The following is a 24,097-nucleotide window of genomic DNA, read 5'->3' on the forward strand; positions in this document are numbered from 1 at the left end:
GGGAGAAAGGATAGGAAAGAAAAGGAGAATAGGAATAAAGAAATGCTTTTTTCACCGTGAAAAAGTTCTTAGTTCGGAGAAGCTGCTGGAAGCGAAGGAAGTGGGTGACTCAACCCAGACCCCCCAGCGAAACCGCGGGGCGCCCACGCCGCCGGTGCCGCGGGGCTCCTGGCGGGCAGCAGGAACGCGGTCGCTATTTATCGCGGTTCGGATTTATTGCACGTTATCAGTGGCTGGGATCGCTCACCGCCAGCTGTCCCGCACGGCCGGCTGCCGCCACGTCCCGCTCGAGAAGCCGGGGCTGCGGGGGGGGTCCCTGAGGGCGCAGAGCTCCCGCCGGCTCCTGCGGCCGGGGCAGCCGTACCCCTCCGCCTTGTGGTACCGAAGCAGCGCGTTCCCGGGAACCGCTGGCTCGTTAGCGGAAACGGATCGGGAGGGGGAGCGGGAGGCACCCCAGGTACCGCGGTGCCCGCGACACCGCGGCGAGGCTGATGGCAGGGGAGATGCTTCCGTGGCTCCGAGAGGAAAAGCCGCGCAGCGGGTCGGGACGTCGCTGCAGCCCCGGGCCCCGCGGGTGCTGCCGCTGCGCTGGGCGGGGTTGCCCCGTTCCCCGCCCCACCCCGCCGTTTACCGAGCGCCGCCTTTCTCCCCGCCCGGCCCAAACTGGCGGGCGCGCCGGCGCCGCCATTTTCAGTCACCATAGTGACGGGTCCTGGCAACGCGGGGACGCCGGGAGGCCTCGGCCTCGGCCTGCGCCCCGGCGGGAGCCGCCGTCCTTCCCGCCGCTCGCCCGTCAGCCCTCCGTACTCCCGTAGGGTTCTAGGGCCACCCCCGCCTTGATCCTGCCCGGCGGGGGTGCGTCCTGCCAGCATGGCCGGGGAGGGAGACAAGAGGAAGCGCTTTATTGCAGCCACGGCTGCTAACTACTTCGGACTGGATCCAGCCGTGGACCCCGCCGCCCTGGCCGCGGGGCTCCAGCCCCGTCCGGAGCTGACCAGCTTCCTCGACGACGGCAATGAGTTCCTCCTCGTTGTGCAGTGCTCGGGCACCCAGCTCACTGCATCCAACAAGGTACCGTAGTGTCCAGCCGAGCTCTTCCAGGCACTGATGGATCCAGCATGTCCACCGCATCCCCATGAGCCAGTGGGGATGCAGGGTGCGGGGGCCAGCCTAGGTTTAGTGGTCAGGAAAGACTGGTATCAGATTAGAGAGACATATTCCTACTGCAGGTATCTATGCTGGTCTCACTGTCTGCTGCATAACTTACTGGCCCAAGAGTCTGAAGACCATATAGTCAGTTGTGTGATATGTTTGTTAGTGGATTGTGCCCATGCTGATGTGTAGTTTTAGTGTGCTGCGTCTTGTTGCTGTATGAATGTCCAGCGGCCTGGAGGATGGTATGTTATCATGCTGGAAATGCCAGGTGGGGTCTGATGTATGGGTTGTTCCTGGGCAAGGGTGCATGCAGATGACTGGAAGGATTGCATTGCCAATGTCAGTGAAGGAAGAGTGGCCCAATATGTGGCACACTGGCTGATATTTGACAAGTCCCAAGGTGGGTATTTGTCCAAATTGTGTTTTGCAGATGGATGTGTCCAGCTGTGAGCAAATCTGAGTGTTGCTGTATGAAATGTGCAGCTCTAAGGGTTTGTGTTTAAAGAGTGACTCATCCGAGTGATGCTGTGGGCTGTGATGTGCAGTGAATGTCACCACGCAATCAGGACACTGTGTGGTGCCTGCCACATAACGTGTACAGGCAAAGCGTGGGTTTTGAGGCACGTCCCATCATTCTGCTGTGAGACCAGGGATGTGGTGCCTGTTATGTCAGTAACAGTCTTTTTTTTCACTAAAGGCTAATGTAATGGGCCATTAGCATGTGAACTGCTGTGTGGATGAGTAACTTATGTACCTCCTGGTTTAATTATCTGTGTAGTCTGTGAAGTCTAGTGCAGGCTATATTCATGGAAGAACAAATATTTACATGTACTAGTTTTTGGGGTGTGCTGCTGAGCCACTCTCTAATGTACAAAGCCACTGGCAGTAGCTGCGGAAGGTCAGATGCCTATCAGGACGCTGAGGTATACCTCTTGTCTCAGTGAAACTATGTCTGTAGGTTTTTGGCTAAAGACTTGATAAGAAAGTAGAACTGGTACTGTCCAGTAAAATTGAAAGCTGTTCTTACTAGACCTCTTTTTCTTTTAATAGAAAAAAGCTCACAGATGTTTACAATTGCACAGAATTCGGCATTTCAGCTAGTGTACCATTTTGCTATTGTTTTATCAAATGTTTAATAATGTCCTCCTGTTTTATGAATACTCCTTGGCCAAAAATAGTTTCAATAGTTTCAATAATTGTTCTTATGGCAATTTTTAGAACTTTACCCGTAAGTTGGACTGTGAAATCCAAAATTCATGTTACAACTTACGATTTTAATAATGAAGGAGCATGCTTTTCTCTGTCTTTGAGAAATCTATGAATTGCAGTAGAGTTGTGTATTGACAGACTCAGGAGAACAATAGTGATTATTTAGAAAAATATTCCCAAAGTTATGTAGTGTAAAAATGCAATTCAGAAGGATAGACTTCATGCTTAGTTTTCTCTAAGCACAAGATGGAGTTTCTGGTTTGTCCCCAGAAAGTGGTAAGTGGAGTTTTCAAAATCAAAACAGCATAAGTAATTATGGTATTTACAGATGTTTTATAATGAAAGAATCATTAAGTATTTGATGTTGGAATTCAGGTTCCTATGAACTCCAGAATGAGTATAATAAATGTTTCAATTTTCTGTGCAAATCAGATACTACCAGAATGTTATCAGAGCCCATAGGGAGTAATACGGTATTTTGTAATTTTTTTCTTTATCTAAATAATTTCTGCAAATGGTATATGTAATTTAGTATAATATGCAGTCAATTACAGTTTTCTGAACAAATCCTGTCTTCTTAATTATTACAGATTGAAGCTACTGACTCAAAGAATAATGTGTTGGTGTTCTTTAAGTTGCGACCTGATGTAATTACAGAAGATAACCTTCATAGTAATATTCTTGTGTCATCTATGCTAGATTCACCAATTAACACCCTTTATCAAGCTGTACGACAAGTATTTGCACCAGTATTACTGAAGGTGAGTGATACACCAGTTTAAGTGTTCTGTAGTTTTATACTGAAACATTGAAATTAATGTCCTGGGTTGAGTGAGTGGTGGAGTTTTTTTGGTGGCAGGGGAGGGGACTATAGGGGTGGCCCCCTGTGAGAAGCTTCTCGAAGCTCCCCCAGCTCCAAGTCATCTCCACTTCTGTTTGGAAACTGAGCCAATCAGCTGCGCCTCTGCGATAACGTATTTAAGAAGGGACGTGGTGACGGGCAGTCGGACTTGTGAGGAGGAGTTGTTGCAGCTGCATGAACACCAAGGTCAGTGGAGGAACAGAGGAAGAAAGGAGGGGGGAGGTGTGCCGGAGCAGAGACCCCCCTGTATCCTGTGGTGAGACGGCAGGGCGGCCCCCCCCTGCCACCCATGAAGATCTGTGGTGGAGCAGACACTGATTTATGGCCTGTGGCTTCTGCTTGCATGATCAAGGTGCTGTGCCCGAAGAAGGACAGGGTCTTGTGGGAAAAGGTAGCCCCGCTGCTGTAATTCAGTGCTGGGAGGATTGCAGCATGCGGGGGAGTCCCACGCCAGAGCAGCTCGGGAAGAGCTGCAGCCGTGGGAGGGAATCCAGTTGGAGGAAGTTAGTGACCCATGACAGAGCAGTGTGGGGAATGCTGTGTCCCATGGGAGGAACTCTTGTTGGAGAAAGTTTGTGGAGGACTGTCTCCTGTGAGAGGGGGACCACGATGGAGCAGGGGGAACAAGTTCCAGAAACTCCCCTCACCGAAGATAAGGGAAGTGGCAGCTCTGACTGCACCCCCCATTCCCTGCCCCAGCGCCACTGGGGGAGGAGGTAGAGATATTGGGAGCAGAACTGAGCCCGGGAAGAAGGGAGGGGTGGGGGAAGGTGTTCTCAAGATGTGGCAATGCTTCTCACTGTCCTACTCTGTTAAGTGTTATTAGTGTCTATAATAAATGTATGTTCTTTTTTTTCTTCCCCTAACGAGTCTGCCTTTTGCTTGTGATCATAAATGGGAATTTTTCGCCATCCCAGTCCTATCTCGAACCCCAAGCCTGGCTCTCTGTCCCTTCTTATTGCCGGAGGAGAAGGGAGAGAGAGCTGCTGCGTTGTGGTTGGCTGCCAACCAGGCCCAAACCACGACATTCCATAGGATGTTAACTATTCTGAGATAAATGTTTTATATTTTAAAAATAAAATATTTTAAGAGCTTAAATAATGGATGATAGTTCTAATTTTAGTTTAAAGAAGGTATTTCACCTCTTATCAGTAAGGATGAGAGAATGATTCTGGTCATACATATGCCTTATGAGAAGTGTGGAGTATGCTGGGCACGGTGATTAATTGAGACAACAGGTCCTTACCTCCTTTCCACCAGTAATTATGCTCTTGTGTCCTTTCCTTGTTTTAGGTACTCTTATATTTTATATGAAATACATAGCTCAGTATCATGCAAGCTTTAATATGTGGCAGATAGGTGTGCTAGACTCTAGATTAATTTATACAGCTGCATTTTTCATACTTTTGCTTTTTTAAAATGTTCTGAGGCTTTTCATTCTGTTCCATTAAAGAATATATTTACGTTGTGGATTTTATTGTCAAAAACAGTGACCATGGCTGTATTTCATAAACTGAACAAGAAGAGTTCCAACATTTAAATATTTTTAATTTCTTGTATGTCACAATATTAATAAAATAATTTTAGAAAAACACAAAAACTTTTAATAATTGATTCCAGTAATTTTCAATTTCTACTGTAGAAGTAAATGCAAAATTTAACTTAAGAGAATTCATTAGCAAAGAATTTTGAATGCACTTTCAGAGTGCCTTTATAAGTCCAAAAACTGACTTTTGATTTTGTGATAAAATTTTTTAAAGTATTATTCTAAATTGTTAAGTGAAAAGAATGAGGTGGTTTTCCTGGACTTTAAGAAAAATAAATTATTACATTGAATCACCATGTGGTTTGTTACTGCTATTAATCTGAGAAGTTTTTTTTTGTTTTGCTTTGTTTTTTTTTTTTTTAAGATTAAGGGGAGGAAAATAGTAATTTTTCTATCACGTGAGTCACAATTTTTGAAAATTTTAATTGCAGGATGAGAGATGGAGTAAAACATTTGATCCCAAACTCCAGAAACTTCTAAGTGAGCTTGAAGCTGGCTTGAGTACTGTTCTCAGAAGGTCAGATCCTAATTACACAGGAACAAAATTCAGTGAAGATGATGTGCAAGGTTTGTTTGCAGTTACATCTTTTATACTTAATTTTAAATTAGGAGTAAATGATTTATTTTCAAGTTGAGTTTTCAGTCTTCATTATCCCAGTGGCTGCAGAGTGTGAAATATTACAGGTTGTGATGAGTAGATTGGAATTAGTGATGGTCAACTCCGGTCTCTTGGTATGAACTTGGTACTGCATCCAGTCAGTCAGAAGTTGAAGGATAATTACATAACCATATAGTACAAATTTGCTTTAGAAGATATGAGTTGAATGAAAATATCTTGTGACCATTTGTGTATTTCATATTTAAACATTTTCCATTATTATTTGCAGCTATATTTACACCAACAGATGAATTTCAGTTCTGGATAGAATGTGCTCGTCATGGAAGTAAATGGTGTAGTAAAGAGAGAGCTTCTCATTTTAAAGACCTATTTGAGGACATTGCAAAAGTATGTTTTCTTTTGTGTAATCATTGATATATTTGTAGACTTAGTAATATTCACTCTTCTTGTGAAATACATGTCAGTATATGTACGCTATTTTCAAATAATGTACACCATTTTCAAATATATGAATGTAACTATTCAGTGATATTTTTTTAGGCAAAATTTTACTTTAAATGTCATTCGTGTAGTTTCTAGTGACAAAGGTGCAGGGGAATGCCAACATTTAATTGGGAGCAGATTTGACCCTTGAATACTAAGAGCTACTGTAGAAATGAAACAGTATGCTACAGTTTGTGAACTAAAAATTGACTCATGAAATTATAAAAAGGAGAACTGAAAATGCAGATGATAGTAATGAATGCTACTGTGCAAAATCTTTGGCACCTGTAAAGCACTTGCTTGAACAGCACTTCAGATACCAGTGCATTCTTCGTATGAATAAACTTACACAAATGCTTGTTTTTTGAGAGGATTTTGCCATATTCTGTTAAGCAATAAAGCCCAGGAAACTATAGCAATTGCCAGCTTCACAATAGTATAAATATTTCTATAATATTAGTTGCAAAGTAATTGTATTAAGGATATTTTTTATCTAGGATTATTACAACTTGGATAGTCTCTCATTATTTGAAGTTGTGGATTTGGTGGAGACCACTAAGGATACTGTTGATGGTGTGTGGAGACAAACAGAACATGATCCTTATCCACAGCCACGCATGCATAATCTCTTGGATGTAATAGGTAAATTTTTATGCAGTCTTTATTAAATGAACAACTGAGAAAGTAAAATGAAGCCTTGAGCAGATACCTTCTTCCTCATAAAGTCACCAGTGATAGCCTACAGCATTAAGGTGCTTTCTTATTGTAATTATGATCCATTAATATTATTTGCCTTATAGTATCCAATAATTCAGCCAGTTCAGGTAGATGCCTTCACACATGCTTGGAAAGATGACAGATAATAACAAGATGGAGTTGGATACCTTTCAGTCTGTCGAATGGATTTGTCTTGCTTCTCTTTGACTCCCTGTCTCTCTCTCAGAGGAGAAAATTTATTTACATAAACCCTTATATGAGGATTGATTCAGTTTGGAGGTGAGAGCAAGATGTACAGAGAGGTTGCTTCTCATTCTCTTGACATCAGTCCCGTGTTCTGGGACAGGCATAAGACAGTGAGTTTGCTGCTGTCAGTTGTGTGTGTGCAGGAGGGGAAGGATTGCTGGGGGCAGCCAGCAAGTGCTGTTACTGCTGATAAAGTCCATATGCTTGTGCACACACGCTTGTGTGTGGGTTCCAGAATCCAAATACGTCAGCTTCTGATGTTGGACCAACCTCTGTTTAACTTGGAGATGTTTAAGAGATTGAGCTGGTTCTTAAACAAAATAACCAGTTATTCATACATTTGTGTGGTTTGAAATCAAGACATTACATTATTTTCTTTTAAAAAGTGATTAGAATGTGATGTAGCATTTAAAGGAATGATTTTAAACAAACATACCATTTTTATGTATACTTCTTTGTGTTCTAGGTGGCTCGCTAGGTAGATATGTTCAGAGAAAGTTAACAGCTTTGAATTTGTGGGAGGATGCTTTTCACAGTGTTAAAGAAAGTCTAAAGGCTGGCATCTTGATTTGTGAGCAGTGGGTGTCAGCTTGTGAGTACCTAACTGGACAACTGTGGCAACGTTATACTCTACATCCATGGAAAAATGAGAAATATTTCCCTGAATTGTTGGCCAAACTTGGCAAACGTCTTGATGAGGTAGATATTGGAATTATAGACATGTATTTAATTAGACATAGAGTTAAACAACATTGTTTTAAGTTAAAAAAGGGAATTAAAATACTTTTATAGCCTTTCAGACTCAGATAGTATTCCGTAATCCACGTTTGCCTGAGCCTTTCAAAAGTTTAGTGTAAAAAGGAGAGGGATGGGATTTGCTGCTTGTGCTTTTTGCTTCTAAATGTAAATTTGATGTAAAAATATGTTGGATATATCAAATATATTTTACCATTATAGGTGCTAACTGTTAGAACACTGCATGAAAAACTTACATTATTTTTGCCAGCTGGAGAACAAAATGCTTTACGTCTTTCCCAAGTGTTTGAACCCTTCGCTGGCCTAAATCCTGTCCACTATAATCCTTACACAGAGGTATAATGCTTATTTTTAATTTATTTACATTATTTCTGTGGCTTTTTATGATGTATATGGGTAGTCCTAACTTAATGTATGAACTCATTATCTCTAGCCATTATGGAAAGCAGCAGTCTCTCAGTATGAAAGAATTATTGCACCAGCGGAACAAAAAATAGCAAGCAAATTGAAGAAATTTATTTCAGAAATTCAGGACAGTCCTCAGCAGGTATGGGTATTTTTATAGTCTGAAAACTTTCCTAAACATCAAGTTATTGAATTCTTATGTAGTCAGTTTAGAGCACAGGAATAAATACTTAGATCCAAAGACAGTACTTATGAACAGCAGTAATGAATAGTGTCAGAATAGGTTTAATTTTTTTTTTCAGGAGAAAGAGATAACTTTTTTAAACTTCATATTCCAGCTTCTTCAAATATTTCAGAAATATAAGGAACTGATAAAGCATCCAAATATAAGCAAAGAATTGATTTTTGAAAGGGAAACATTGCTAGCAAGACTTCAAGATTATGTCAAAGGTAAAAATATATTTAAAATTATTCAATTGCATTAGTTTTTCTTTTTCAAATACTAGAATTCTTTATTTAATTTTAGAATTATGTCAGTATCCCTAATATATTTTTATAGCTACAATAATAATTTTAAACTTGTTCTATTAGGTTTCTGGTCTAACATGAATCTTTTGCTTGTGTTAGACTATCAAACAGACTTTGAAACTCGATGCCATGGTGTTCCTGGTGATGTTTCTGGACCACTGTCAGGCAAAAATCTTTCTGAAGTTGTCAATAATATTGTGTGGGTACAGCAGCTGGAACTGAAGGTAACAGATTCTGTTACTGTTTAGACACAGTGTTATCACAGAATGGTATTTGTGATTTCTATGGGGAATTCCCCGCAGAAAATTTGTGGACTTCCCAAGAGTTATATAATCAAGATTCTTTATCAGTAGTGCAGCTTGCTAAGTTGAATTTTATTAACTGACACAGAAGACAGTCCTTTCTTAATCCTGTCTTCTTTTATGATTTAATCTTTTTTTTTTTTTTTTTTTTGGGCAAAAAAAGGGCCCTATTTCTGAGAGGAGGTGTTTTTGCTAAATTTTCCGCTTCAGTTTGCATTTAAAAATTGTATTTAAGATTTACAGATAGCCAGATTCTGACATCCTAATTCTCACTTTTTGCTACTAGCCTATGTCCCCTTGAAATCAAAGGGATTTCTAGGTGGTACTTTTTTGAGCCAGTGCTTGCCAGGGAATTTACTGCTGCGGCAGGTGTACCCGCCCAATGAAATTGTGGCTCCCTGGCTGTTGAACGTTTCCTGTGTCCTTATTCTCAGGGCTTTACGATAGTTGAGGTCCTTGGCCAATAGGTGCTGATATTGACCACAGGTCAGATTTGGCTCGGGTATACCTGGAGTCCCTGGGGGGAGCTGTTTTGAGCTAGTCCTGCTTGGAGCAGCGTGCTTCAGGTAAGGACTCTCCCCTTGGGTTGGGATGCCACCCAAGGAGACTCCTCGGTTCCTATGGGTTGGGAAGCTGCCCTGAGATGTTCCTCAAGGTTGAGAGTCCTCACCTTTTATTAGGTGAGTGATTGAGCGTTTTGGGTTGTCGTTAAACCCCTGGTTGGTGTTTTGGGTGGTTGTTAAACCCCAGGAGATTGTGTGGTGATAGTTTGTTCTCCTCTCATGGACATTTGGACCTGTTGTTGGTATGTTTGTGTGGAATGTTGATTAATTGTGTATAAAAATAAATTTTGCTTTTTTTCATTGTTAAGTGGTTTGGGAGTTTCTGCAACAACTACAAAGACTGTAGTGAAAGTAAATATCAAACTATTATGTGTTTTCTTACAACAGAATGAGTTTAAAACGTATCTGACTCTATTTTAACTTGTTATTTTTGTTAGTTTGTATTTACACTTCAATTGGAAACTCTGTAACTAGTTAAAAGCAAAATGTTTTCTGTAAACATAAGTGACATTTACAATACCTATAGATTTGAATGAGAGTAGAAGTTACTTATCCCAAAATAACTATAAGCCCAGCTTTTTGGCATTCACTTGTGATTTGCAGAAATCTCAACGGCCCATTTCAGCTGTATGTGACAAGGGGTGGAGGTCTCAAAGGTGTTACTCTGTTATGTATCCAGCAGAGAGAACAGCAGCAGCTAAGGTTTCATCTTTATTTCGTATGCTTGGTCTGCTAAAGACTTAAAAGTTCAGCTGATGTGTGTCAGTTGTGTGTCTACTTTAGGCTGTGCTTAATTTTGTAATTATTCTCAGATATCCACGGATTGTGTTGTCTAGGATCTTGATTAATTTGTCCTCATGTAGATGTGAAATCCTATTTGAAATACCTTTGAGTATTGGCACGGACCTTGTAGATACAAAACAGGATGCATGGGAGATCTGTACCTGTATGGAGAATTAACTAAAGACTGGGTGGGATATTCTGGGGTATGTTAATAGTGGCAGACACCTGTGGTAGACAACTCACTCAGACCCAATTTACTGTAAAGGGAGTTTGAACATCTGGGACACAGTTTCAGGATTCACTTTTTTTTTTCTTATCAGTTTTTGAATCCCACTTGGATGTTTTGAAATACTTATTTTTATTTTGGTGACTTTTATTTTCTGATTGAATACTAAGAAGTTAAGCTTCTTTTCTTTGTGACTGTTTAAGGTGGATGATGCTATCAAGCTGGCAGAGGCTCTTCTGTCTGATTTATCTGGATTTCAAACTTTTCAGCGAAGTGCAGATTCTTTTCTGGAACAGTTAAAAGTATATGAACAAGAACAATTTGATGATTGGTCTAGGAATATCCAATCAGAATTATCAAATCCCAAGTCAGGACTTTGGTAAATACATTCTTATTTAAATGTTTGTGCTGAAATCTGTAGTGTAGTGTAATTCAATAGAACTCTGACAAAGGAAATGAAACATTTTACAGAATTGAGAATAAGTAGAGAAACAAAATGGAAGAATTTATTAACATTTCATCATCCCTCCAGGTTTGCTTGATAAGGTGAAGTATACAGGATAGTGTTAATTAATCTTGCAGTTTCTATTACCACCTGGTAAGACATGTTTGATTTGCTGGTCACTACTTGTTATCCATTATAAGTGGTATAGTGATAATGTCTAGAAACCAGATGAGATTAGGATATAGCTGTGATATACAGATGAGACATGCAGAGTAACAAATGAATTGTTAGTCACAAGAAATTACGCAATCTAAATAGAGCAGATGGAAGAAGATGAAGAGAATCAATTTAAACCTCATGAATTCTGTCCCCCCCCCCCAGAAATGAAATTACTTTATGTGATATTAAAATATATTTTAACATTTTTTTTTGATTGGCCACACAGCTTCTGTCTGCATCTCTGAGTGTTGCAAACTTTCTTTGCAAAAAGTTTCTCCACAGTTTCAGAGGGTACAGGAGTTGATACTTACATATAAGCTTTTATTTTATGTAAATCACTCAAATATAACAAATAAGCAAATTCAGCACTGCAATTTATAACAGCCATCTAATTTACTAGTACCATAAAATTTTGTTATTGTGAGATTTTAAAAGATGTAAAGAGATTAATTAAAAGGAAAAGAGATACCTTACTGCAAAGGGGAATTCAATGGATATGGAAACTAGAAAAAGATGAGGAAAAAAGTGAAAAAATGTGTAAAGCTGAAGTTTTTATGAAAGAAGCCTAGAAGGGTGGTGGTAGAAGCATTACTACAGTAGCCAAAAAAAAAATTGGAGTACAACACAAAGATAGGCTGATGTTCTTACTAGCAGCTGACTGTCTACACCAAAACATTCCATAGATCCAAGTCCTGGTTCTTAGATTGATTCCTCAGAGAACTTCTTCCCCTTTGCAGTGCTGAAGTCTGGGGCATGTAAAGTGCCTGCTTGAGAGAGTAAGATGGAACTAGTGTATCTGTGAAATACTGTCTGGCTGTGAGTTACATGTTAATTATTGTAACAAAACAGAAAAACTTTGTGAGCAAAACTAATAGCCATTGTTAATTTCTTCTTGTCTTCACTGTCTTTGAATTAAGAGAAAGGTTACCGAAATAATTTCTGAGTAAATTAAAATGTTAATGGACGTAGGAAAATGTAATAGAATGACATCAAGCAGTTAAAAATTGTTCATTATGTTATTGTTATAAAATGTACCTATGAAAGTGTTGATATCAAATTGCATTCAATAATATGTTTAATTTGATTTTGGGTTAGCATCCAAGCCAATAGTCCTGTAATGGAGTTGGATCACATTTTTGGAACATTAAACATACTTTATTCAGATCGTTTGGTGACTCTCCTAAGAGAAGTACGTCAGCTATCAGCACTTGGTTTTGCTATACCAGCTAAAATACAGCATGTTGCAAACACTGCACAGAAGTTCTGTAAGCAAGCAGTCATCCTCAAACAGGTATAAGATTAAATGCCATAATAACTTCATGTTCTGACTTACCAGCTTTAACAGTAGAACTTTTCTAGACTATTTTGTTTTCCGGCTGTGTTGTTAAGCTTTTTGCTGTGTTTGTGTGTATGAAAGTGACTGATTCTTGAACAAATTAGCTAAGTCCTTAAAAGAAAACAAAAATAAAAAAATGCTTTATAATTTTGGAATGTATCTTCTTCTGTAACCAAACAAATTATAGTATTAAAGCCGTGTGAAGTTACTGTATAAATACACAAAAATAAGACAAGTAATTCATTTATCTCATGGTTTTAGTCTCAGTTTCTGATTATTGTAACTGAAGAAACATGTCACAAAATGGACCAGCTTGTTCTCACCATTGCTAGTTTTCAACTGAAAATATACTAATAAGTATTTTAATGGAAATACATGTTTGTTTTTTTGGGGGAGTTATTTTCTGATTGGACTCAATGCTACATTAGTTTTTTTTTTTGCTTATATTTCAGTTGAAAGACCATGTCAGGTTTTCTTTCATTACTGCAAGATGCAAGAATAAATATGTATATATCGATAAAAAATCTTATGTAGATACACAGGCTCAGTTCAGTTTCACATGAGGTATTGTTGGTATCTGAGATAGCCGCACAGCGAAGGCAGAGGTGGCACAAGACCTACAAGACACCCATGCATCTGGATCATTGACAGATGCCCTAGTGGAAACCTTAGTCGTCTTCTCAGAAGGCATCAGGTGACTGTGTGTGGATGACGAAACTCATTTGTAGCGTATCCTTCTTATTTCAGCTACAAATATGAAAGTATATAGATTTTTTTTTTTTTAGGTCTTGTGCCATATTCTGGTGGGTGTCATGGATACCTGAAGGCTTCTGAAATTACACTAGATGCCTATATTTGCATAAAGTAGCAGAACTGTTCCGCTTACAATAAATCAGAGACTGAACCTATTTTACTTAAGGTGAACTATAATCTCCTCAAACATGTGTAAGTAGCAATCTTTGCTGTTAGAATTCATCACTAGAAGATAGGATCACATTAGCATTGCACATGTTCTTTATTTTTGTAAACATTTTACTAGTATAGTTAATTCTCATTTCTTAATGGTATTGATTGGGCTGTACTTTTAGAAATATCCTGCATTCCAGTTATTGACATATAAATATTTTTACATGCTCTTTTAAATTTAATCTCTCCATTTTTACAGGTGGCACATTTTTATAATTCTATTGATCAACAAATGATTGAGAGTCAGAAGCCAATGATGTTACAATCTGCTCTAGCATTTGAACAGATAATTAAGGTGAAAGAATTCCCCTCTCTTTGTATTTTTAATTTCAGTGGTATCTGTCCATATTCTGTGCTTTTTTTTCTGTGTTTATTGCTGGACTTTTTAATGCAGCATTCCCTTACAAGCAACCATCTATTTAATTAGCAATTATTGAAATTGGTGGACCTCTTTTTTTGATATTGTCATTTAAACAACTTCTTACTCCCTTTTACTTTGGATATTAGTATAATATACTCTCTCAGGAATTATTTTTAGTTTCAATATAGACATGAACGAGAATGTGGTCAATTCTTTAATAGTTGAGAATGTATTTCCTGTTTTAACAGTTCTAAATAATATTGGTCTGTTTTAGAAAAAATGGCAGATACTTTATTATGGAGATAAGTTAGTGCCAAGGAATGGTTTTACTGTTTCAATTGTTAAATCTCTGTGGATTTTGTTATTCTCTTGAATATTTCTAAATCATGTTTTGGGCAGTTTGAAAGTGGATGGTTTCTGTTTTGGATTAAGAACGAAGAATCTGTGGATCTACCTGATTATTGACTAATGCATGCAGTTTATTACAGTGGGTTGGTGTTCAGACATAGTATAATATAGTTGCTCTGAGAAGAGTTTTTATTTTTTTTTTTTTGTAATTGCTAGGAAGTTTGCTATACTTTGAAGAAGTTTTAGATTATTTTAAGGAATTTGGAGCAATTTGGAGGAATTTATTTATTTTAATTTTGCTGCTTTGGAGGGACAATACGAACTTAAAAACTACACCACAGTCTAGTTTTTTAATACCGTATCTCTACTTTATGTCTGGAGAAACATGTTATATATCATGAATTTCAGTTTACTGATTTTGAGTTTGAAGCACTTTACCGTCTTCCAACACTCTTACAATGTAAGAATGGCTGGAGAATTATAACATGCCCATAAACTCTGTATTGTGCAGGAGAATAATGCCTCCAGAGCAAGCATTACAGAAACGGTTGGAAACTCATGTCTGAGAACCATCTTGCAAGAGTGGGACTAAAAGTAGAAAGGATGTTTGGGGTTGGGATTAGTTCACACAAAATGGTGGAAAGTCCACACCAAACTGTAGGTTCAGAAGTCTCCTCGAAAAACTAAATTTTCCTTGGGCTCACTGAAAATTATGCCACGGATTACTTTAGTGTGCAGACACTAGGACAGTAAGGATGTGGAAGTGTTCAAAACAACAACATGTTCTCCTATTTGATGTGATTCCTGCCATACATCTCATAGGAATAAATCCAGCTGTTGAACTTCAGATGCTTTTGTCTTCTGATTTTCTACTGTAAAGTTAGCAAAATGCATAAAACCCCCAAGAATCTTGATTAAAAAACCCAGGAAAATGGAACTCCCCCAAGATGTTTGTGTCAGTGGAATTTTACACTGTAATTTAAAAAAAACTATTTAATGACAAACAGGTGAAGTTGGATAGCAATTATTTGTGTCACATTTTGGTTCTTGGTCTAATGCAGAACAAAGAGGAAGGGAGGAGTTTAAGGTGTCTTTTCATATTAAAATACCTGTTTATGTGTGTGGGGTAGGAGTCTCAACATCAGTGAATTTATTTTAAACTCTGTTAAGAGTCTGGCATTAATCCTTCTCCAGTGCATTGATGTGGCTATAATATGTTCACGTGTCTATGATTTGCCAGATTATTGTGTGTCTAGTGCAGTCGTGAGGGGGAGGTCCTCCATTTTTCACTAGGAGTGAAACCACTTTTCTCATATTATCGCTTCATGTGTGCTAGTTGGTAGACTGTATTTGTCGTTAAATCTCACTAAGTTTGTATGTTTTTCAAGCATTCAAAATCTGGTGCTGGAGGAAAAGCTCAAATAACATGGGATAATCCTAGAGATTTGGAAGCTTATATCCAAAAACTCCAAGCTGCTGCTGAACGGCTTTCCACTGAAAATAGAAAACTAAGAAAGTGGCACACAAACTTCGTTGAAAAGGTATATTTTCCAGCTGAAATTGAAATCACATCTGTTATAGCTTATGTTACCCTTTCTTTCATTTATGTGGTGATGAATATATATATTATGCTTTAAAATTCTTTTAACAGGTTATATCGCTCATGAATATCGATCTACTTCGGCAGCAGCAGCGTTGGAAAGATGGACTTCAGGAGCTCAGAACTGGTTTTGCCAGCCTTGAGTCACAGGCAGGGTTTCATTATCATATTGCAAACTGTGAACATTTGACTTTTCAATAGTAATCAAGATTTAAGTCTCAAACATAGCGTGATATAATTAATTTTGATTTAAGGGGCTACTAAGTAGCTCAGATTAACTGTGTACTAGTTGATGCCAGTTGTGAGGTAAATCTCAGATAATGAGGATGAGGGTAATTTTTTTTTTATGACATACTAGTAATGGGAGAAGAACAACACTTGGTCAGATGACAGGTTAGATGAAGAAATTGGAAAACCGTAGGTCATGTAGGTCAGTTGTGTCTGAGCCATTACGGCAAGGTAAATTAAAGAAATTGATACAGATATGAGTGATCCCCAGGCAGAATAGAACAAATGTATAAAATTTAGAATTAAAATCCGTTTCTGCCTGAAATAATGAAAAAGCCATATTTTCATTTGTTCACTTATAAACTGTCAACTTTTAGAATAGAATCATAGAATAATTTAGGTTGGAAAAGACGCATAAGATCATAGAGTAAAATTATTAAGATTTTGATTAAGAATATAATCTTATCAAAAAACCTAGATGATAGTGCTATCACCTAAGCTATTTTGAGATATCATTCAAGTCCAGTTAATTTTTCCTATATCCTTCAGCAATAACAAGGGTATATTCTTAGATGGATGTGGTGTTCTTAGCCTTTGTCATACAAACCCAGATTGTCTTAGTTGATATTTGCCAGCCAAATAAATGCGTTTTTTACTGTATTTTTCTTACAATGTTTTCCATCTTCTCAAGATAACATGAATAATAAGTAAGTGCATTGATTCAGCTTTTGGTTTGTAATTAGTTTTGAAATTTAGTTTACAAATTTTTATCTTGAAGTCAGTGTATTTTGTGAAAATGAATAGTCTATTTTTACTCTAAGATCTGTTTGAAAATAGTTCTGGTAATACAGAATATTATATATGGAAAATTAACTAAACTGCTTTTAGTCACTTTTTTATCCTTGACCGGAAGCAACAAAACATAACCAAGTATATCCTGTTTTCACAATCCAAAATTACAAGTTGGCATAGTCTTACTGCTGTTGTCACCAAGATTTTGCATATTTCTTTAAAAACCCTATTTTTAATTGTCTTAAGGCTTAATTGAGACAATTTCAGGTTTCCTTAATCCTTGGAATCTTTCTGTTGGAAGAGTTCCTCTCGACAGCCTTGAACTGTAGGGCAGACCTTAACTGTGTAGCTTCCTGAAGAAACCTTGGACTGCCTCCAGAGCGATTGCTGAAAGTCTCTATCCAATTAAATAAGAAAATCTGTTAAGATGGAAGAAGTTTCTATTTTTTTAACTTGTGTTGCTCTTTTGAAAATCCCTAGATGGCTTACAGGTGACCATTTACAGACTTGTGTGTATGACACAACTGTACACATTACTATAGTGCAATGTAGCAGATTCCAATGAAAATTTTAATTCTTTAAGATAAAATCTTATATCTACTTACTAGTTAACATTGATTTGTGGAAACACACAAGAATTTTCTGAAATACTGTTTAAAAGGTAGCTTACATATCATAAGAAAATAAAAGGTGTGATAGAGGTTTAGAGCTCTCATTCAGCCAGCTCTGTATCGTATTTCTAGCAGAGTTCTGTGCATTTTAGAGTAACCTTGAGAAATCCCATAGTAAACCAGTGGGTGATGAACCTCAGTGAAGTTGTTATGCTGAACTGCCATAAAGACTGGTTTGATTTGTTTATTTTTTAAAATTCCTATATTAATTTGAAATAAATGTAATAGCTCAATCTTCTCAATATTCAAATTGCTCATAGAATCATAGAACATCTTGAGTTGGAAGGGACCCACAAGAATCATGAAGTCCAACTCCCTGCTCCTTGCAGGATTACGTAAAGCTAAACCATATGACTAAGAGCATCATCCAGATGCTCCTTGCACTCTTACAGGCTTGGTGCTTTGACCACTGTCCTGGGAACCTGTTCCAGTGGTGTGATACTACTTTGAATTTTGCCAAGATCCTGGTCTTCAGTCATTGTGCTGTGCTTTGTTTCAGCTTATTATGGTTTGAGGAATAAAATAAAATACAAATAAACATTGTTAACTTTTAGGGTTTCAAATCACGCGATATGAAAGCTTGGAGACAGCACTGGAATCATCAACTTTACAAAGCTTTGGAGCATCAGTATCAAATGGGCTTAGAAGCACTTAATGAGAATTTACCAGAAATAAATATTGATCTAACATTCAGGTAAGATATTTTATTTTTTTCCTATTAAAAAAGCATTCTGGCTCAGATTACACTGAGATAGTTTTTGTATGATTTGTTTTACTTTTTAGGCAAGGCCGGTTGCAATTCAGACCTCCTTTTGAAGAAGTACGAGCTAGATACTATAGAGAAATGAAGAGATTCATCTCCATTCCAAATCAGTTTAGGGGAGTAAGTGAAGCAGAAGAAGAGTCTATATTCACTGTTATGACTGAAAGGAATGCAAATGGATTTCTGACTGCTTTCAGTAAAGCAGAAGATTTGTTCAGAAGGCTGACAGATGTTTCTGATCAATTCAAGGTATTTTCAATATTTGACTGACTCGTGCTTTTTTTAAAGATTTTTATCATTGTAGGCTTCAGACATTCTAGAAGTAACGAGGCAATGACATTTGTGCATTACTGTCCTTTTCTGCAGGCGTATGAGCAAAAGCTTAGGAAGTCCATGTTAAGCCAACCACTTAAGCACATACCTAACTTGAAGCAGATGTACAGTTCCCATTCAAACCTCAGTATTGTAGTTGTCTTTTTACTCTTGTTCAAAGTTTGTTTTGATTATCCTTAAATGTGTGAATATGTCAAACCATTTTGTACCTCCTGATTTTTGCACTAAGAGAATCTATAAGTAATTGAAGGAGCACAAAGGTTAAAGAGAATATAGCTTGAAAACATTATTAAAGTATTTTAATATTATTGAGAAACAGATTTTTTTAGTCTGGAAAATACTTCTTTTCCATGAAATCAAAAGGAATGGATCGTAATTGGCCAAGTAGATATGGAAACTCTGGTGAAGACACATCTTTCTAGCAAACAGGACTGGGAAAAAAACTTCAAAGCATTAAAAGTGAGAGGGAAAGAAGCAGAACGTCTTCCAAGGTACGGTGTAATTCTATTCTTTTGTTTGTTTTGTATTCTATCAGACACTTTAAAGGTAATAGTAAAATAGAAATATTCTTTTTATGTGGATTTATAGGTAGAATTTCCAGTGTTTTTAATATATTGATGTACATTTAAAATGTTTAGATTTTTGTTTTTCAGTTTTGTTTTTAGACACTTATTCCCTCTTATTTGTGCAGCCTTCTCTGAAAACTTTTAATGTCTTCCTTCTATATGATGGGAAATGCCCTCAAAATTCAGAGCTGATTCTGAAATACTACAAACCACAGTGATATTTTAACAATTCTTTTAGCTAAGTCCCATACTTGTGGAGTATATGTGGCAGTTAGGAACAAACTTAGTAAATGTTTATACATGAAATAATTCCTGTATTGAAACACTTGCTTACCTTTTATAGCCTAGTTTAAGATATGCTAGTGTAGGCTTATATTCTTACACACATTCACATGAAATTTAGTGTATTGCATGGTTAGAGTTCTCAAATGAAACTGATGGGAAACATGTTCAAAACAAGGAAAAAGGTGACATTTCATGCAGGAGAATGGACTGATAGATCTTGTTGGCTAAATGATATTTGGAGTAGTAAAGATTTTCATAAGTTCAAGGACAGACTGGGGTAAATAGGAGAGAAACTGGCTGACATGCCTTATAGCCAGAAACCACATGTGGCTATGAAGGGCCGTGAGTTGAGAGTAATTGGTGTTGCAGGAGGATACTCAGGAAGGTATCAAATAAGGTAGCCCTTTTTCTTAGTGTTTGTCAGGCATCTACTTATGGTCACTGTGAGATATTAGATATGGGCCCTTGAATTGACTCACTATGGCTTTTCATATGTTCTTAGGACTATTGAAGCTTGGGTTAGTGAATTCTCATGGAAATTAGAGATCTAAAGACAGAACTGTACAAATAATTAAAACATTTTGGTTTTGGGTATATAGAAATAGTCCTTTTGGATTCGGTGACATTAGTTATATAAAATCAAGCAATTTTCTAACTATTTGGAGGAGCAGAGCATTAGATCTTAGTCCCCATAAAACCGCATATATATGCATAATGATTATAAATATTTCAATATATGAGTAATTTTCCCAATAAGTAATGACTTTTATCTGTAGAATTATGAAGGAATTTTTTTCTTACTAGGCTACAAAATCAGGGTAAATTCTAGACATGCATAGATCTTAGAGATAGACATGTAAGTGCACTACTGAATATTTGCTCTGTTTTAATCTTTTGTTTTGAAGCACCATCAGGATAAATTGTTTAACTGTTAACTGCAACCCGGTGAAAACTGCAATTGATGATTTCATCCAGAAGTTGTATGATGTTCTTGTAATTTCTTTGAAAAAATCTATTCAAGGTAAATAACTTCAATGAATAGTATTTTTTTGTTTCTGTTATACTTGTAGACATTTGTGTTAATGTTAAATACTTTTTTTAAGAAATATTCTACTCTTAGGCATAGTGAGCTGCAGAAATCACAGTGCAGAGAAAGTAATCTGTTACTAATTTTTCACTACAGGCCTAACCTAAGACCCCTTGATGTCCATGTGCATCTTTCCCATTCACTTGTTTTGGCCACATCTGTTCCAGATGTAAAAAGAATACATATGAAAATTATTTTGCTTGTTTCTTTTGTCTGAAGGGAAATTTTTTTTGTCATTTCAGGGAGGAAAATTTTAGTGACGTTTGAGCGAGGAAAATTTCTTGGGTGTTTGAGGGTAGTTGAAGGAGGTAACATGAAATGTTGTAAATAAAATATATTATTAGATTTTTTTTTTCACAAATTGAAATACTTCATGAAGAGTCTTAAATAATATAGACTTATTCCATAGAGTTACTTGTCACTTAGATTATCAAACAGCAGAGTGTTAAAGACTGCAAAATATTTCCCTATTTTTCGGTGGTCTATCTATATCTGGAACAGGTAGACAAAATGGAATAAGGTGTAGATGATGAGAAATACTAGTGCTCTGTGCTTAAATGCAGCAATCAGCTCAGGAAGCACAGAATAGGGGTTGTGCAGAATGTGAATTCTCTCTGTAGCCTGAAAGATATATTATTCCCTGGAATTGTATAACTCCTTTCTTAGTACCAAAAAAGATCTTCCTTGGTAGGAAAATACAACATTGTATTTTAATTAGTTTTTTTTTTTTTTTTGTGAATCTTTTCAATATTTAAAGAAAGGTGGTTTTAGTTAGTTTCTTTAAAAACAAACAAACAAACAAAAAAAAAACCAAACCCCAAAAGCAATTTTAACAACTGTTATTCTCCAATTACCCAAAAAAGACCTATATAGATTTTGAAAGTGTATAAATATATGCCTCGTATTTATGTTTAATTCTCATGAAGGACTCTGATATTTAAGATTTTAATCATACACTGAATGGATTACATTTAAAAAGCTATGTGTAAACATAAATGTGCAATGTTTGTTGAAGCAGCATGTAAGATTGGGTTCTGCTATTTTTTAAGCAAATACTTCATGTACATTATCACATCTTACGACAATGTTGTATGACAGTATATTGGTCTATTTATTACTAAAAATATTTTCTCCATGATAACTCTGTTTTCCACCTTTATATAGCTCACCTATGTGATGTTTCTTCATTTCTTACTGATGCCATGGAAACATTAGTGATTAGGCCCCAGACTGTAGAGGAAATAGCAGAAGACAATTTAAAATATTTAAATCTACATGAACAAAAAGAAGGGGTAAGATACTATTTTATCATATCCAGAACAACAGATATCAAAAAATGTAATTGCTTTTTCGTATGGACATTTATATTTAATATGACTAGTTTAGAACATTCAGTGGCCATATAGGATCAGGGCAGTGGTCCATGTTGTTGTGTCCTGTAGCAGCCATCTCTTCTAGACTGAAAAATTTTATTTTACCTAATCTTTTCTTATACATAAACCTACTCAGAACTTTGATAATCCTTGTTACCCTTTGGTAAGTGTTTTCTAGTTTTGCAATATTTTTCTGTGGGACCTCCAGAATTTTGTACAATTTTTAAGATATGAACAAATCATGGATTTATATGATGATATATCAGTATTGTCTCTTTTATCTCTTTTTGATCCCTGTGACTCCTAACATTTGATTTACTTCCTACTGCTCAGATTAAGCTGGCATTTTTGTAAAACTGGCTGTCATACTCCCAAGATGTCAATCCTCAAATGCAGTTGTTAGCTCAGAAGTGAATGTGTACATATGAAATTTATTTTGTCACATATATGTCAATTCATGGTTGTCTACTTGAGTTTAGTTTGTCAACAGTATCATCAGTCACTATTTTTTCTAAATTCATTCTGCAGTTCTTCACAGGTGAACTATTTTACTTCCTGGAATATCACAGTACCATCAGCAAACTATCATCTCACAGATTAGTCTCTCTTTCCAACTCCTTTATAAAGACCTTGAGCAGTCCAGCACAGGTACCTACAGAACTGAATGGGTGGCCATTTTCTGTTGCAGGAACTAGCTATTTTCTCCTGTCTCCCCTTTCAATGTTTTAACCCAATTAACTATCTCTGCAAGGACCTTTGTTCCTATGTCAAGATTACCAGGTTTCCTTAAATGCCTTTGGTGAGGGTTTGTGTTAAAAGCTTTTTGGAAGCCCAGCTGGAATATATGATTTTAATTTCCTTCATCCGTACCCTTACCAATGCCTTTAAAGAACTCTGGTTCTATGAAATTGTGGAACTCTACAAAAGCCGTATTAACTCTTCTGAACCAGACAATATTTATCAAGAAAAAGATTCAGTTCTAAATGAATGCACCTGAGTTTAGATGTGTATGTGTAGGTGTCAGCAGTGTGTGCTGTTAATATACTCAGCAGAAGTCTGGTTCAGTGCAATTCTAGAGTTGCTGAGATGCATATCGAACATCCACACAAGACTGGCAGACATAACAGAGGAGCTCTGGAAGACTTCTGCCTTTTTGTAGTTGCAACTGGAGGCTGGGTAAGTGCCCTAGGGCATCTCAAATGGCCCTAAGCACCTATTTGTGAGAAACTGAATCAAGTCCCACCCTCAGGTAGATCACCTTGGAACTGATCCTCCTGAATTGATTTCTTGGCTCCATTAACAGCTCAGTGCAGTTGTTCATACATAGGTGTCTAAAGTTTTGGGGATGTCCTGGCATATCAGAGAGCTCCATACAAGGCTGGCAGATATGACAGGACATATAGAAGACCCATAACTTTAGGGGCAGTGGATGTAAGGCAAATGGGATAGAGTAGGGGATCTCAAGTAATCTTGGAAACCTCTGTAATTAAATGATCGAGACCTTGGTTTTGACAATCTTCTTTGGTGATAAGGGTATTATAGATGCCTGCTTAACAAGCCTGTGTACTGACATCTAATTTTAGCTTAATCTTTATCTTGGATACAGTTTAACTGTTTGGCTGCTAACTCAATAAGGACTGTTAGATTTGGTATAAGTATTTATATTTTTTAGCAACTCTGGGAGAATTGTTGAATGTTGAAAAGAATTAATTCTCTGTAATTTACAAAACAGTGTTGCTCCTTAGCATTAGTGCCTGTTGTCACCTCTTAATTTTTAAAGGAAATCATACATAACAGGACATTTTGGTAAATGTGTAAAACTATGTGTTTATTTCAGTTTCCTCTCACATATAGTTTGAGGTTGTTGTTTTTTTTTTTTTTTTGAGTTTGGTTGGCTCTTAATATGTGGGGAAAAATTGGATTTTTTTTTTTCCCATTATCGGGTGAAAAAAAATTATGCTATTTTATATGAATATAATTTTTGTTTATTTGAAGTGTCTCTATTCCTGATTTTTGTTAATCCCTATTGTTGTGGATTAACCCTCTTGGGCAGTTAAGGACCACAGAGCTGCTCGCTCACTTACTGGAACGCCTTCCCCACCTCTGAGACAGGAGAAAAGGAAAGGAGGGGTAAAAGTGAGAAACCTCATGGATCAGGTTCAAAATAGTTTGATAAATGAAGGAAAAAATGGAAGAAGAAAGAGAGGAAAAAAGGAAGAAAGAAATTAAAAACAAAGCAAATGGACAATTGGTCACCCCCTCCCATGGATAGCCTGATGCCCAGCCTGTTCCTGAGCAAAAGATGTCTGACCTACCTAAACCCT

The 24,097-nt window shown here is 37.2% G+C and overlaps 1 protein-coding gene across 1 annotated transcript in view; it reads left to right on the forward strand.

The window, feature by feature from the left end:
• Positions 1 to 713: 713 nt before the first annotated feature.
• The window catches only part of DYNC2H1 (dynein cytoplasmic 2 heavy chain 1), a 175,089-nt gene continuing 151,705 nt past the window's right edge, over positions 714 to 24,097 (forward strand). Inside the window, exons 1-20 of the mRNA XM_042792803.1 lie at positions 714 to 1,071; positions 2,955 to 3,125; positions 5,204 to 5,339; positions 5,660 to 5,778; positions 6,372 to 6,516; positions 7,304 to 7,536; positions 7,795 to 7,929; positions 8,027 to 8,140; positions 8,337 to 8,448; positions 8,626 to 8,750; positions 10,604 to 10,779; positions 12,160 to 12,355; positions 13,566 to 13,661; positions 15,464 to 15,616; positions 15,727 to 15,825; positions 17,921 to 18,060; positions 18,150 to 18,378; positions 18,826 to 18,953; positions 20,219 to 20,334; positions 21,565 to 21,692. Of these exons, the coding sequence (XP_042648737.1) occupies positions 871 to 1,071; positions 2,955 to 3,125; positions 5,204 to 5,339; positions 5,660 to 5,778; positions 6,372 to 6,516; positions 7,304 to 7,536; positions 7,795 to 7,929; positions 8,027 to 8,140; positions 8,337 to 8,448; positions 8,626 to 8,750; positions 10,604 to 10,779; positions 12,160 to 12,355; positions 13,566 to 13,661; positions 15,464 to 15,616; positions 15,727 to 15,825; positions 17,921 to 18,060; positions 18,150 to 18,378; positions 18,826 to 18,953; positions 20,219 to 20,334; positions 21,565 to 21,692 (2,952 nt within the window). The 5' untranslated portion in view covers positions 714 to 870. The remainder of the gene's footprint in view (positions 1,072 to 2,954; positions 3,126 to 5,203; positions 5,340 to 5,659; positions 5,779 to 6,371; positions 6,517 to 7,303; positions 7,537 to 7,794; positions 7,930 to 8,026; positions 8,141 to 8,336; positions 8,449 to 8,625; positions 8,751 to 10,603; positions 10,780 to 12,159; positions 12,356 to 13,565; positions 13,662 to 15,463; positions 15,617 to 15,726; positions 15,826 to 17,920; positions 18,061 to 18,149; positions 18,379 to 18,825; positions 18,954 to 20,218; positions 20,335 to 21,564; positions 21,693 to 24,097) is intronic.

The sequence above is a fragment of the Tyto alba genome, unplaced genomic scaffold, assembly GCF_018691265.1.
Source record: "Tyto alba isolate M040663 unplaced genomic scaffold, T.alba_DEE_v4.0 Super-Scaffold_2, whole genome shotgun sequence".
Classification (NCBI taxonomy): Eukaryota; Metazoa; Chordata; class Aves; order Strigiformes; family Tytonidae; genus Tyto; species Tyto alba.